The 15,415-nt window shown below is 57.3% G+C and overlaps 2 protein-coding genes across 2 annotated transcripts; both read right to left on the reverse strand.

The window, feature by feature from the left end:
* Window positions 1-548: 548 nt before the first annotated feature.
* Window positions 549-5,619, reverse strand: GPD1 (glycerol-3-phosphate dehydrogenase 1). The gene is made up of 8 exons (XM_040088377.2): window positions 5,504-5,619; window positions 5,156-5,333; window positions 4,651-4,791; window positions 4,104-4,242; window positions 3,119-3,231; window positions 2,711-2,944; window positions 2,192-2,298; window positions 549-1,961 (listed from the first exon to the last, which is right to left on the reverse strand). The coding sequence occupies exons 1-8, from the start codon at window positions 5,542-5,544 to the stop codon at window positions 1,865-1,867; spliced, it is 1,050 nt and encodes a 349-aa protein (XP_039944311.1). The 5' UTR covers window positions 5,545-5,619; the 3' UTR covers window positions 549-1,864.
* A 1,141-nt stretch (window positions 5,620-6,760) lies between these two features.
* Window positions 6,761-13,158, reverse strand: SMARCD1 (SWI/SNF related, matrix associated, actin dependent regulator of chromatin, subfamily d, member 1). The gene is made up of 12 exons (XM_040088378.1): window positions 12,974-13,158; window positions 12,180-12,222; window positions 11,963-12,085; window positions 11,596-11,718; window positions 10,995-11,111; window positions 10,586-10,687; window positions 10,137-10,298; window positions 9,935-10,032; window positions 9,362-9,497; window positions 8,918-9,040; window positions 8,576-8,677; window positions 6,761-8,403 (listed from the first exon to the last, which is right to left on the reverse strand). The coding sequence occupies exons 1-12, from the start codon at window positions 13,150-13,152 to the stop codon at window positions 8,350-8,352; spliced, it is 1,362 nt and encodes a 453-aa protein (XP_039944312.1). The 5' UTR covers window positions 13,153-13,158; the 3' UTR covers window positions 6,761-8,349.
* Window positions 13,159-15,415: the final 2,257 nt, after the last annotated feature.

Below are 15,415 nucleotides of genomic sequence, written 5' to 3' on the forward strand. Positions count from 1 at the left end.
GAAAACGTGGCTAATAAAAGGCACAGAAACAAGTGCAGTGCCAGCAGATTAAATTCCCCTTGTAAGACACCGAGCAGAGGGTTCAGAGCCCTGGAAAGGTCACTCAGTACGGGGCTCCTTTAAAAACACACAGGGACAAGGCGAGTCTGGGAAAAGCAGCTGGGAAAAGATGAATAAAATCCCACAGCGTGTCCTGGGAAGCCCAAACATCAGAGGACGGAAGGCCTGGGGGGTGTGGGGCACAGTGGGGTCCTGGCCTGGCTCCTACGGCCCCAGGTGAGGACTCTGGACCTGGTTCAATGTTGCAATCCCAACCCACCACAGTCCTACGGCCAAATTTTAATCCTGGAACCGTTGCTGAGACAAAGCAAGTGGGACACTGTGTGGTGTTGTGGCTAAACAGGGACCTACAAGGACATTCTTGCTGTTTCTGGGGCAGCACGGGAGGGTGCAGAGCCAGGACGGAACGGGCAGTGCCCTGTTCTGAGCACTCAGCAAGTCCAGCAGGCACCAACCCAGCCACAGCGACGCACTGAAGCCGCAGAACAAGGAGAGCATCTCCCATCTCCTCTCCATGTTTATTGTTATTTTAAAGGTACACTGCTAGTCAGAGACCCTTTGGCTCTGGGACTTGAATGGGGGAGAACAGAGAGCCCTGCAGCATTGCAGCCTTCCAGCCCCGGTAGGATCAGTGACCGCTGGACACGGTGGCCTGAGCAAACACCACCAGCTTCAGAGGAGCAGAGGGACAAGGGGCAGATTTCAAAGGCTGAGTGTGAGGCCCAAGACCTCTGTCCTGTCCTGGGATGTTGGACATCTCCATGTACCTGTTGTGGATCATATGCCTATTCCTGCCCCTGTGGGCAGTTTGCAGCATCCCCACATGAGCAAAAGTGTGAGATCTCCTTCCTTAGTTCCTGGACAGCCACACACAGAAGCACAGAGCGGTCTAAAGCACAGGCTGAGGTGAGCCAGAGGAAGGCAAAGTGTGGCTGTGGAGCATTTACTTCACAGCAGCATGACTCAGGTGCTTTGTGGTGACCCACCTGCTGGCTGTGCAGGTACAGGGGTCACAGCAGCTGCTCACACAGACTCGGGGCAGTTGGTCCCTGCAGTGCCAAGCCCCAGAGGACAAACTGAGACAGAGACAGAAGTCAGCGGGCATGGAATTAGCACAGGCAAATGTGTGACAACAGGGGAGCTCCCCAGGACTGGGGCCAGATCTGACAGAGCAAAAGCTCTATATAAACAAGCTCCAGAATGTCCCTGGGTCAGCAGGAGCATCTGGGGGAAAGCAGCACATGGCTGGGTGGGAAGGAATGCCATTGTCTGTGGCTGGTGCTGCTTAGAAAGATCCTCAGCACCTGTGGAAGTCCTGAGAGCTCCATTCACCAGGTGGAGCTTGGCAGGGGACCGTGCCCTCTCCCCCAGACAGGGAATGCAAAAGCGGCAGCACGTAGGGAAGAGCTGGTGTCACCCAGAGTGGCTCCATGGGGCTAAGAGGGAGGACTTGGGACACTGTTTTCCCTCCCAGGCAGTGCCCAGCCCTTATCCATCATGATGGCCTGGCAGAGTCCTTCCCACAGCTGAATCCACTGTGAGGAAGTGGAAGGAGGAAGATGCTGAGCCCTGCTCAGGGCAGACCTTAGACAGCAGCAGTTAAATGAGCCCTTCAAAGGGAGAAAGAGGTCAGCAGGTACCTCTGTGCCAGGCTCAGTGTCAGGGAACCTCTGCTCTTCCAGCAGTCTGCAAAGGCCCCCAGGAGACCCGGACTCCTTGCAAGGCTGTGGCAGCAGATCGGGTTGGTGAGGGCAGGAGCTCTCAGCACATCTCGGCAGGGCCTGTGGTCTGCAGGCAGAGCCCTTTACATGTGCGCGGGGTGGTTCTGGAGACACATGATGAAGTCAGTGACAGGTTTTCCCTCATAGCAGATCTGATACACAGCAGTGAAGAGGGGGAACCTGTGGGCAGGCAAAGAAAGTCACCACAGATGTTAGAGTCAGAGCACCTCGACTTCTGTCATGGACACAGGAGCAGGTGGGCCAGTGGCACTGTGCCCCATCCAACAGGCCACTCCTGCCCAGCTGGTGTGACGTGGGCAGTGCAGAGACACCAAGGGGGCTTCCCCCTCCTGCTGCTCGTGAAAAGGTCCCAGCCCCACCCAACAAAGCACAGAGATCCCAGCACTCACTTCTCCACTACATTCTTGCTCTTGAGGATCTGATGCAGCTCAGCAGATGTCTGGGGACCCTGCAGCTTCTGCCCATTCAGCATCTCCTTCTCCAGCTGCTCGATGGACTGAAACAACCCAGCAGTGAGGAGCTGGACCTGCAATCCCACTGCTGCACCACGTTCCTGCCCTGGAGCTGGGCTGCAGCACCAGCCAAGCACAGAGAGATCCCACAGTGCTAACTGGGATCATTTCCCTGCCTGCTCATCAGGGATCGTAGAATCATGGAATATCCTGAGTTGGAAGGGACACACAAGGATCATCCAGTCAAACTCCTGGCCCCACACAGACACCCCAACAATCCCACCCTGTGCCTGAGAGTGTTCAAATGCCCCTTGAGCTCTGGCAGCCTTGGGGAGCCTGTTCAGTGCCCAGCCACCCTCTGGGTGAAGAACCTTTTACTGATACCCAACCTAAAGCTCCCCTGACACAGTTTCATCCCCACATGTGTCAGTGTCAGCCTCTTCCAGCTCCGCTCACCTTCCCAGTCTTGGCAAAAGCCTCGGCGACCTTGCGGTTGCGGCCCCCGTAGCAGGTGGTGATGAGGTCGGCAATGCCGCAGCTCTCCATGAAGGTGGAGGAGGTGACAGGGCCCTTACAGAAGAGTTTGGCAAAGCCAATCATCTCCATCAGGCCCAGGCGGATCACGGCAGCCTTTGTGTTGTCACCGTAGCCGAGCCCATCACAGAAACCAGCTCCTACAGCCACCACGTTCTGGAAAACAATGGCAACGTGGAGGGATCTCTTCCCAAGAGAGCTCGGGGCTTGGCTGCACCCAGGAGCAGCCTGTGTGACCCCAAGCTGTGTCTGTGCCAGTGCCCATCATCCCTCCTGCCCCGAGCTCCCTGCTGAGCCCCAGGCTCTGCTCACCAAGCCCTGCACACCCACCTTGAGAGCCCCACAGATCTCGACAGTGTCAGCCTCCTGCACCACCGACACACGGAAGTTGGGTGTCTGCATCAGGTCCTTCAGCATCTGCCCGTGCTTCGTGTTCTTGCAGCCTGAGGAGACAAAGGGATGAGGAAGAAGACGGTGGAGAAGACCCTGAGGTAAGTCCATGCTCCCCTGAAGGTCACCCAGTGTGAGAAACCTATTGCCCAACCAATGGATGTTGCAAAACCTTTGCAGGTCCCCACAGAGCCAGGCACACATTGCCTGACAGATAAGCAATGTTCAACTTTGGCATTCCCAGAAGACAGGGACAATCCCTGCTGCTGTGTCAAGCAAGACAGAAATGACTTTCTGAATGCTCAGTAGGTTAAAGGCATCTTCAAAGCTTTCTGTCCTGCCTGTCCCTGCAGGGTCCTGTGTGCTCGCAAGGGTTGTGGGCTCTGCTCCACCTCCCCAGCCTCCTGCCTGGTATGTTTGCTGTTGTTTAATAAAACAGACACTTTGAATGCTACAACTTCTGACCCAGCAAACAGTTCTGTTTGGTTTGGCTCTCTGCACAGTCCCCAACAGTGTGGAGGATGTTGAAACAGTCACCAGATGAACTTCCAAGCAGCCCTGGCTGGCAATAACACGAGTTCCAGTTAGGCATCCTGTGAAGCCCAAGGAAATCAAGGATGGAACTCATTCCTGAAGGGCCTCTTGGTGCCCACCCCTTTAATTTGTGCCAGGCAGCTGCCTGATGCCGAGTTCATGCTGGCAGGAACTTTTAGCTACACAACTCCGTTGGTAATGAAGCGAGTGATCCCATCACAAACCCTGGGAATGGGCTCAGCCAGCTCCTATGGAGTCTCCTGTCTTCCCAGGGAACAGGGCCAGTTCACCCGAGGCAGCAGGAGTTTGAGCTGCACCACACTCCACCCTTTGCCTCTTCCTGCTCATCACAAATGAAAGCTGCTCATGAGGAGGGATGCTGGCTCCTTACCGATGGTGGTTTCACAGAACTTCTCTTCTGCCACTTCCTTGGCAATATTGGCCCCCATGAGCACATTCATTTCTATTCCCAGTTTCTCATGGATGATGTCTGAGATCAGCCTCAGCCCATCTGGTCCTTCATCCACGCCCTGGGACAGAGATCACAGAATCAATTAGACTGGAAAAGATCTCTTAAGGACATTGAGTCCAGCCTTTGACTGAACACCACCTTGCCAACCAGACCATGAGCACCTGCCCCTCCTGGACACCTGTCCTGCACCCCAGTCCTGCTATTCCCTGTGCTGCAGTGCTCTGACTGATCCTGACGTGCAGAGCTGTGCCCTGCTCCTCTCAGCACCTGAGATCCCCCATATGCCCTCACCCTTCTCCACCAACACCTCCAAATCCCCGCAAAGACTTCCCACTTCCCTTCTTCTCCCCACTGCCCATTTCTGTTCCAAAATCCCTGGATTCCCTTGGCAGCCACTCCAAGCCAGGCTGCTCCCAGCTCCCCTGCCTTGGCCCAGCACCCTGGCGAGTGCTGCTCCTGCTCACACCTTGATGAGCGACATCCCAACAGCCTCTTTCTTCACGTGGCCCTTGAGCTGGTCACAGATTTTGCCAATGAATTGGTGAGGCACCACAAACAGGAGGACATCGGCCCCTGCACAGGCTTTGAGCAGGTCTGGCTCTGCCACCTGAATAAAGCGTGACTGTTATTAGGGACTGGGAAGCTGGAAGGGAAGGAATGACCCAAAGTCACCATGCCGAGGTCCCTGCCAGAGCTGGCAGGGCAGAGGGGCTGGAGCAGAGTGGGATGATGCCAGTTCAGAGGCAGCCACATGGCCTCCAGCCCAGCCTGTGGGATGCCAGAGCAGGGGCAAAGGTGGGCAGTGAGAGCAGCCAGGGCTGCAGCTCATCCAAGCACCGATGAAGGTCAGTGGGAGGGCGTAACCGAGCCCCGCACAGCCCGGTGTCTTTCACACGCCGGAGTTCCAGCAGCCCCCTGGAGCCCAGCGTCAGCTCTGCCCCTCGGAGAGGCTGCTGGCAGCCCACACTCACCACGTTGGGGGGCAGCTTGTGCCCCGGCAGGTACTTGACATTCTCGTGCTCCGTGTTGATGATGTCCGTGAGCCGCCGGCCGCCCACCTCCTCCTCCAGCACCCACATGTTCACCTGGCTCTCGAAGCTGCTCAGCCGAGCTGCATTGCTGCCGACGATCTTAGCGATGGCCGAGCCCCTGCGAGGGCAGAGAGAGGCCGTGGCCGTGGGCACTGGGGAGCCCAGGGCACCGCAGGGCACGCCGTGACCTGCAGGAATGGGGATGGCCGGCGCCGGCTACCGGGGGTGCCGAGGGGGGCCGGGGAGGACAGGGACCTCGCCGAGGGGACCCGGGTGCCCGGCGCTCACCAGTTGCCAGAGCCCACGATGCAAACCTTCTTGCCACCCATGGTGCCGGGAGCGGGGCACTGCGGCCGTGGCACCCGTCTGTGCTATTTCAGTGCTGGCCGGAGCAGGGCCGGCCCCGGCCCCGGCCCCGGCCCGCCCCCGGCCCCGCCTCGCCCCGGGCACCGGGCACTGCTCGCCGCACAGCCGGGGCTCGGAGCGCGGCAGGTGCAAAGCGCTGCCGGGAGCGGCTCAGACCCCGCAGAACCAGGAGTCATAGAATCAGAGTCGTGGAATATCCTGAGCTGGACGGGACCCACAAGGATTAGCAAGTCCGAGGCCTGGCCCTGCACAGGACACCCCAGCAATCCCACCCTGTGCCTCACAGCGTTGTCCAAAAGCTTTTGAGCTCTGGCAGCGTCAGGGTTGTGACCGTTCCCTGGGGAGCGTGGTCAGTGCCTGAGCACCCTCTGCGGGAAATTACCAATTATCCTTTTCGTAATATGCATCCCAACCCCCTGACACAGCTCCAGCCATTCCCCCGGGTCCTGTCACTGTCCCAGAGAGCAGGGATCAGAGCTGCCCCTCTGCTGAACCCCGTGAGGAAGCTGCAGACCCTGTGAGGCCTGTAACTCGTGACTGCTGAGCCTTTCTGCATAAAAGCATTTCATTGTCCCCCTCTTGCTAAAAAGTGCCATTTCCCCCCCACGAAGGAGCAGGAACCGCCTGGTGCAGCCCCAGGACTCGGCTCCTGCCCCCACCATGGCTCGAGGCAGCAGCACTTTCCTCTTCACCCAGAAGACCCTTCCCTTGCCCCACGAGCTCCCAGCTCTACAGCTAAGCATTTAAATTATATAAACAAGCAGGGTGAAGAGAATAAATCTCCTTTTGCATGATTTTAAACCTTTGCATGTAAACTGTACTAGTTTCCTCCAAATTCTGCCCTACTCCCCTGGGATGTCCAACAGGCTAAGTGGACACGGGGCAGTTCAGCATTTATTACCACTGGCCACTGGATTTCCAGTTTTGCTCAAGTTACTTTGTTTACCACAAAAGTACCTCTGCAAAGGCTTAGCAGAGTCTACAAGCTGAGAGATCCCTCCAAGAAGGGCTCACTATAAATGGCCAAAATATGAAGAACATTTTCTCTCGAGATGCTTAACCCTGCTGGCTTTGAAAAGAAAGCAGAGATAATCCTGTCCCTTTCCTGGGAATCACCAGGCTCATCCCCCATGGCAGCTGGGAGAGTGCGAGCTGTCAGCACGGAAGGAGGAGGACAGCTTCCTTCACAGGAGTCTTTTATTAAAACTGGGTGACGTCTACAAGGATACAGTACAAAAAAAAAAATTTGGTCCATGGAAAAAACCGTAATATTCAGTTAAGAAAAGCAGTTACTCTGCAACAGCTACGTTTGCCTATGTAGGACTCAGCATCCCTCCTGTGGGAGTACCCTGAGGAGTCAGGGGCTGCTTCTCCAGCACCGAGACCTTCACCCCAGTACCACAGAGGAGCATTTCAGAAGGGCAAAGGAGAGGGGAAGTCGAGAGTCTATTACTCACAGACATGTAGTAACACAGACACAAGGAGTAGTAGGGCCACCCAGGTGCTCCAACTCGCAGCAGCCTCCCCAGCCACACTGAACTGGGTGAGGGCTCATCAGTAACATGATCCTGCAGCTGTTCCAAAAGTCAGACCAACTTCTGAGTCCATTTGCATTATAGTCCCGAGCAGAAACACTGGCATCGGGGTGAAGAGGAGCTATTTCAATCTCCTAAGCCTGACCACCAGTAACTCATTCCAGGAGGAGGCATCGGGGCTGCTACTCCTCACAGTGGAGAAAATCTATGTACATTCCTGAACCATGCTGGGCCCTATGGCAGCCCCACAGCCTAAAACCTGACTACAAACCACAGGAGCTGCAGCATGGAAACACCTGCTAACTCACATACGCTTGGAAAAATGTCCATTTCCAAGGGCTGTCCTGTTACACCCTTGGATCCACACGAAGGAGCCTCTGGTCCCCACAGCAAGTGACATGGGACAACTGTCCCAAAGGAATGAGCCTACAACACTGTCCCTGCAGAATTCCAGGCAGCTGCTGCATCCCCTCTCCTTGCTCCAGGGAAAACAAGCAGCCACGTGGTTTGCTGGAACCCACTTGTAGGTGTTTGAAGTGCAGAGCGCTGCATCATTCCAATGCTTCCACATCCCTGCAGGAAGCCAACGCCTTGTTTCCATGTGATCCCAGCCTAGGACAGTCCGTCATGGAACACAAAGGGGACGGGGCAAGGAAGAAGGGAGAAGGGAAGAAGCAATTCTCTACACAGTTCAGGAACTTCCTCAAGGAGGAGAGTGATCTATGAGGCAGCCCAGTGCAGCAGCACCCTCCGAGGAGCAGGTGAGGGCAGGGAGGTATGTCAGCTCACGGCATCCTGCCCACCACAGTGCCTGGCACGGGCTGTAAAACGTGGCAGGGAAGAGCCCAGCCACACCTTAAAGCAGAGCCAGGCTTCAGAGCCAGCTCTGAGTGCCCAACCAGATGCTGGCTGGGGAGGAATGGGCTGAACAAAGACTCTGAGTCACTCTGGCTACCGGGGACACTACGGGCAGTGCGGAGTCACGGGGATGCTCGTGGGAGCCTTGGGACTGACAAGGCAACAGTCAGGAAGAAAACCAGGTAGAAATGTGTGCTCATTGGAGCCTGTCTGCTTGCCCCAGGTGTCCTGGACTTGCCCCAGCAGGGACAATGCCAGGATGAGTAACGTGGGCCTTGCTGCCAGAGTGGGATTCGGTGAGCTGGAACAGTGAGCTCTGCAGCTCTGTCTCCACAAACAGCTGTGATGCTTCTGCCTGGGGAGGAGCAGAGCAGCCTATGTGTTCCGGATCCCCAGGGCCTGCTCCAATTCCTGCCGTCTCTGCTGCACCTGCAAGAGGAGCCGAGTTGCAGCATTAACGCCCTGAGAGGTTAACGCGGGAGCCAGCTGGGAAAGGGTGAGCCCAAACTAGGACCAAGGTGCAAACTGCCACCTTCCCCCAGCAGCGTGTGCCCCAAGGAGTGACAGGCACAGAGAGGGACCCCTGCTCGGGGACACTCACCTTGGAGTAGAAGTATCGGCACACGGCTTCCTGTGCCCACGGCTGGAAGTAGAACTCGGCTCTGCGCTCCTCCTCGGGATTCCCAACGACATCAGTCATCGTCTGGGGAGCACAAAGGCACAACTGCTCAGCGAGTGCAAAAGCTCTGGCTGTGCTGAGCAAACCCACCCCCTTCCCTTTCCTCACAGACATCTCAGGGCACTCAGGTCAGCTTCTTATGCTTGACTCAAATCCCAGCCTCGCTTTCCGAGGAGGAAATTGCCTCCTTCTCTCTGTGGGAGCTCATTCTAATGAGGGAAGCGTGTGAACTGGAACACCTTCCACACAAGACAAAGCTTTTACCTTCAAATCCCGGCACTGGGACTGGAGCCAGTCGTTGATGAAGCCCTGAGGATCTCGGGCAAAGCTCAGCATGAACTCACGCTGTGTCTTCAGCTGGTTGATGGTCTCAATTGTTTCATGGATCTGAAGGAGACAAACACAGAATGGAACTGCTGAACAGGAGAGCAGTCAGAAACATCAAGACAACCAGCATGAAGGCAAATTCTTACACTCCCTGGTTGACTTACACTTACCAGGATTTTCAGCTCCCAGTTTCCTGCTCTAAATATTATCGATTTTCCCACAGACTGTTTGCTTTAAAAATTACATTTCCAGGTACAGCCACATGTTTGTAAACACGGCTCATCCCCCTGCAGCTTCCAAACAACAGAGCATTCCCATCCTGTCCAGAGACACATTCCTGCCCAGCAAGAAGGACTGCAGACCTGGAAGAGCTTTTCCTACCTTGTTATCCAGAGCAGCAATTTCCTGTTGACTGGCTGTGGAGAGCAGAAAGGAATTCATCTGAGTTTTCAGGGTATCATCCACCTCCACATCAATGTCATAGCAGGCTGTTTTCTTCTGGTCATTTGGGTCAACACTGGGGACATCCACAAGAAGCCAAAGTCAGGGAGCAGCTCGAGAAAGAAGGCAAAATCTGGGACCAGTCCAAGGAAGCAGCAAATGCAGCTCCTCTGGGATGCTGCAGCAGTCGGACTGCAGGCAGGGACAGGGACAAGCCATGCCACTATCAACCCCAAAAGTAGCAAAAGCCCACTGATGGCTTTGCAGCAGAAGAAATGAGTGATTGCTCCAAAACGGCTTCTATCCACAGCAAAGGACAGCAGGGATGTGGGAGTGCCTTGGGAAGAGGGATGTGGTAATGGGAGAGGCGGCTGTTCTTGTACAAAGGAACAGTGACAGGCAACACGGGAACTGCTGCCGAAAATCAGGACATATCACACTGCCTTCCCTTCCAGCCTCATCCATCCCTCCCACTCCTTCCTGGAAACAGCAACTCAGGTGGAGCAGCCTCACCTGATCACATGATTGATGATGATCGGTTCAGGGGGCATCAGCAAGGCATGAAGCCTTTGTGGGATTTCAGAGAACTTCATCCTCTGCGACTCAAAGATCTGTGACAGAGACAGGGCTGAGGGAGCAGCAGGGGCTCGGTGCACCCTGGCTGCCCACACGGGGAGCTGATCCCGGTGCTGCTGTCAGCCCCGCTGCTGCTCACCTGCTGCAGGTACTTGTCACAGATGACAAACTCCCGCTCGTGGGGGTCCTGCAGCTTGTGGGTCTTGATGTACTGCCACAGGGCCTGGATGATCACGGGCCGGGTCTGGGTGTGGATGCCCAGGAGCCGAGCCAGGCGCGGATCCAGTTTGAACTGGGGAGGCTGAACAAAGAGCACGGAGAGGTGAGGCGGGCCCAGACACAGGTAATGGTGCATGCCTAGCACGGCTGCTGCCAGCATGGAATCCTGGAATGCTCTGGGTTGGGAAGGACCTTAAAGAAACCTCATTCCACCCCCTGTCATAGGCAGGGGCATCTTTCACTACTCCAGGCTGCTCCAAGCCCTGTCCAACCTGGCCTTGGGCACTTGCAGGGATGGGGCAGCCACAGCTTCTCTGGGCACCCTGTGCCAGGGCCTCACCCTCCCAACAGGGAGGAATTTTTCCCTACCTGGTAATCCAGCATCAGCAGGACAGTGCAGCGCACGTTCACATCCCCCGGCCTCTTCACCTGGAAGCCGTCTGTCTCCTGAGTTGTAGCAGTCCTGTGCCACTGGAACACGAGAGGGAATTTAGAAACCCCTTGCCACATGATTCCGCCTGCTCCTGGGCACCCAAAAGCTTTGCCAGTAAATCCCACCCAACTGAGAAAGCTCCAATTCTTCCTGCTTAGAGTTTGAAACAAGAGTCAGTACATTTGTTCTGACGTTCAGCAAGGAAAAGCCAGAGTGAGAATTCAAGAGCTCCTGGCTCCCAGGAGTCTTAAGTATTCCCACCTCCCAAGTTATAAATGACACACAAACCCCACCTGCTAAAACACCAACCCACTCTTAGAGGAAACACAGCAAAAAGCAGCTCACCTCTACTAGGTGATTGTCAGGGCCATACAGGTCTTTATCAAGTTCAATGACCAGAGATTTAAAGAAGGACGAAAATTTCCTTTTCTGCTTGGTGGCATCATATTTGGACAGAGCAGACTGCAAGCAACACAGGGAGGAAGAGGGTTAGGACAGCAAGTCTCAGCACTCAAGCACAGCCACCGTGCACGACAGCTCCTCTAAGTTCTGACCACCTGAATTCACCAACGAGTGCTCAAAAATCAAGTTTCCAAGTCAGAAAGGGAAAGACTGGGGTTAAAGATGAGCTCGCAGGAGTTAAACCCCTCAGCAGTTACGTACAATGCCAGTGCCCTGGTTCTCAGAGCTGGGGACACAAGTGCCACTGAGCTGCTCTCACCAGTGATTCTCACAACTCTAAGAACTTTGGACAACTCATGTCCTGCCAGGGGGATACCCATCGGTCTCCAAGCTGGGCTCTCGGTCTCGTCACCATCAGACTCCTTGGAAAACAGAGATGAAGGAGGATATCAAGCCCCAGCTGTGCTCTCAGACACTAGGAAACTGGTTTCATTGCCAATTCCAGACCCACAGTCTCCTCTGAGGTTGGGTACTTCCCACTTACATCCTCCAACAGCCGTCCTTCCACCCGAAGCTCCCAGGAGGCGACGGTTCCTTCGCCGTCCTCAGCGTCTGACTTGGCTGGGTTGAAGGTGTTGGAGATAAAAATACGCAGCTTTCGCTTTTGCTATGAGAAAAAGCATCAGTTCAGCGTTAATTCTGCTCTCCAGGGCCAACTGTCCTGCACAGGTTTTGCTAAAGCTGAGCTCTGTGTTTTCAGCTGCCTCACGTTCCCCTCTCCTGGAGCAGACAGGACAGAGGTGTGGCTGGGACCCCCGTGCCACACACACAGGACACGACCCTGCAGTGCCCTCCTGCTGCCTGAACTCAGGAGCCTCCAAACCCTGGATACAAACCACAGACCCCCCTACCTTGATGGGGCGTTTCAGAGCCTCCTGGATGTCCAAGCGCTTCCTCATGATGGTCTGGTCCAGCTTCCTCTCGAAGGCCAACAAGTCCATGTAGGCCTGGGATTCGGGCACGAGCTCCCGGATCTGTGGGCAAGCAGTGATGGAAACGCTCATCAGCTCCCCAGAGTGCCCCAGGCTGCCTCACCTCCCCCTGAGCCCCTCCCCGTGTCCCACTCACCCGCTGCGGCAGGATTTTATCTGCCATCTTCTTCTTCTTGGCGCTGACAGGGGCAAGAGGCAAAACAGGAGTGAGAATGGGAACGGCTCCAGGCATGGGAACTCACAAACCTGCAGCACCCACCGGCCAGTGACTCCCCAGTCAGCTGGGCCCTGCTCCAGTATGGCTAACTGGTTATCTCAATGCTTCCCACCCCTCTGTGCACTCGGAGAGGGAATTACATCTATTGGAAAGGGGGTTCATCCCAAGGGACCCTCCAGCGTCAATCCACTTTGGATTGGCTTTTCCAGGAACAGTGTTTTAAATTCACGGTGAATTTCATTCCCACTGGGGCATCACATCAGGATGCAGGAACGTGACAAAAACTCAGCCCTGCCCTGCCCGGTGTTGTCCTCCAATGCCAGAGGAATGCACAAGGACCCGATGGGACCTGTCAGCCCCCTGAGCACTGCAGGATGGCCGGGAACTCCAGAATCCTTGAGGCTGGAAAAAACCTTCCAGACCTTTGACTGCAACCTGTGCCCAATCCCCACCTTGTCACCAGCCCAGAGCACTGCAATTCTTTGTAATGAATCCAGTCATTCTTTGGAAACCTCCAAGGGTGGGAACTCCACCTGGGCAACCCCTTCCAACGCAATTGAAGAAATTCCTCCCAAACCCCAAGACCTCCTCTCTGCTCAAGGATGCTGCAGCTGCCCCGAGATGCTCCCGTTGTCTGGGGATGCCCCGGGATGTTCCGAACAGCCGGGGATGTCCCCGTTAACCCCGGGACGCGCCCTCTCCCCGTGCCTTACTTGTGGTTGCGGTTGGGCACCGCCTGCGGCTGCACCTGCTGGAGCTGCTGCGGCGCCGGCCGCTTGCGAGCCTGGTCCAGCCCGGCCTGCGCCAGCGCGGGCCGCACCGCGGGGCTCCCGCCGTACCCGGGAGGACCCATGGCCGGGCCCTGCGGCGCCATGCGGCCGCCCGGCAGCATCCCGGGGCGCTGCGGAGAGAAGAGACCCGGTCAGCGCCCGCCGCGCCCGGCCCCGCGCCCCGCCCCGTGCCGCCCCGCCTCACCGGGTAGGCGGCTCCGGGCAGCGGCGAGCGGTACAGGCCCTGCCCCGGCGCCGGGCCCATGCGCACCGCCCCGCCCGGCGCCCCCGGGCCCAGCGCGGCCCCGGGCGCGGCCCCGGCGCCGCCACCGCTCGCAGGCCCCGACTGGAAGCCGGCCCGCGCCGCCATCTTGTCTCGCACAAAGGGAGCGGAGCCGGAAGCGGCCCCGCGCGGCGCGCGGAGCCCCGGGGAGGAGCCGCCCATGCCCGCCCCCGGCAGCGCCCCCTGCCCGGGGGGAGGACCGAGCGGCGGGGACCGGGGCATTCGGGGACCGTGAGGGGTGGGAATGGGGCTGCGGGATCATCCCAGACACTGGGAGGGGTTGTGGGGTGTCAGCCCCCGCTCCCGGACTGTGGTTATACCCCCTGCTCCCTGATCCTGGAGCCTCCCTTTCTCCGGGATGTGCTGGGAGGGAGGTGGATGTGCCTTTCCCAAGGACGGAGGGCTCCCATGTGCAGGTGTGGCAGTGACACCCCTCACCAGAGCTGCCCTCCGTAACATTCAGGAGGAATTTCTCCATGGAAAGGGTGGCCAGGCATTGGAGCGGCCCTGGGAGCTGGTGGAGTCACCATCCCTGGAGGTGTCCTGGGAACAACGAGGTGGCACTCAGTGTTCTGGTGGGGATCAGTCACAGTTTGGACGTGGTGATCTTTTCCAACCTCAGAGATTCTGGGATCTTAGGGATGAAGTTTATGGGGCAAACAAATGGCCACGAATGGGTGCAGTTTGTGAAGGTTCAGGCGGAGCACCACGAAAAGGATTCCTGTCTCCTCCGGGGTTCCACAGAGAGCAGGAGGTTGGAGTTAAAGGCCACTTTCTGCAAGTATTAACATTAAGTTCCTTTTTCCAGGAGCAGTTTCTCTGAGCAGTGCTCAGAGGGAAGAGGGGCACAAATCCAGTCAGCATTAATCCATGGAAAAAGCCAAGTGTGCAGTCACACCACGAGTATTAATTAAACAATTAATGATGATCATCTGATGAGCGCTGCCTCCAGCCTGGGGGTCCCAGCACAGGGAGGACGTGGAGCTGCTGGAGCAAGTCCGAGGAGGCATCAGGATGATCTGAGGGATGGAGCAGCTCTGCTGTAAGGAAAGACTGGAAGAATTGGGTTTGTTCAGCCTGGAGAAGAGGCTCCGGGGTGACCTGATTGTGTCCTTTCTCCTGCCCCGAGGGTTTGGTGGAACAGCTTTGGAAATGCCTCCCCTGCACCTGCTGGCGGCTCCATGGAAACTTTCCTGCCCAGCCAGCCTGGCTCTGGCATCAGGACAGCAGCACCCAGGGCTGTGGGATTGTCTCTCTGTGCCTGTTGCCACCGGCAGCCAGCAAGCGGGGACCGGGAATTCCGGCCCGCGAGGGGAGGTGGTGGAATCTCGGCATGTCCACAGACCCCGGGTGGTGTCTCTGGATCCCAAACGGGCTGAGGCTCCATGGATCCTGAACGGGCTGAGGCTTCCAGACCTCAAATAAGCTGGGGCTCCCTGTATCCTGATCAGGGTGGGGCTGCCTGGGTCCCAAACAGCTTCAGATCCCGAGCAGACTGAAGGTCCCCGGATCCCAAACAGTCTGAAGCCTTGGATCCCGACCGGGCTGATGTTCCCAGCCCACTCCTGCTCTCCCACGACGGACACGTCGGAGCCTTGTGCCTGGAAAGAGCAGCTTTTGCACATCCCGTGCACGGGCCTCTGCCGGCCGTACCCGCTGCGTTCCAGGGCAGTCGCAGGGCTGTGCTGCCCCTGGGGCTCTGACACCTCCCCGAGCGCCCAGGGATCGCTCGGGGAGCCGCGCCGGGCCGGGCTGTGCCAGATGGACGCGGTGACCTGCTCCCGGCACGGCCGGCGGGGCTGCGGGGGATTACAGCTCCCGGCGCCGGGGAGGGAGCGGGCGCGGCTCTGGCCGTCATTAACCGCGTTCATTAACGCCCTCCCGGCCCCGCCGTTCTCCTTCAGGTGCCACCCCCTGGCCTTTCTGGCCGGGAAGCTCCGGAGCGGGGTGAGACCGTGCTCGTTGAGATGCAAAACACTCCTCTGCCATTTCCAGGAGTCAGGGGACGCGCTCGGAGCCAAGGGACCGGGGGAGCGTGAGTGCGGGGGGGTGTGTTGGCATTTCAGCGTTCCCTGCCCACTCCCACTCCCTATTATTCAGTC

This window comes from Hirundo rustica, chromosome 30 (assembly GCF_015227805.2).
Source record: "Hirundo rustica isolate bHirRus1 chromosome 30, bHirRus1.pri.v3, whole genome shotgun sequence".
Lineage (NCBI taxonomy): Eukaryota > Metazoa > Chordata > Aves > Passeriformes > Hirundinidae > Hirundo > Hirundo rustica.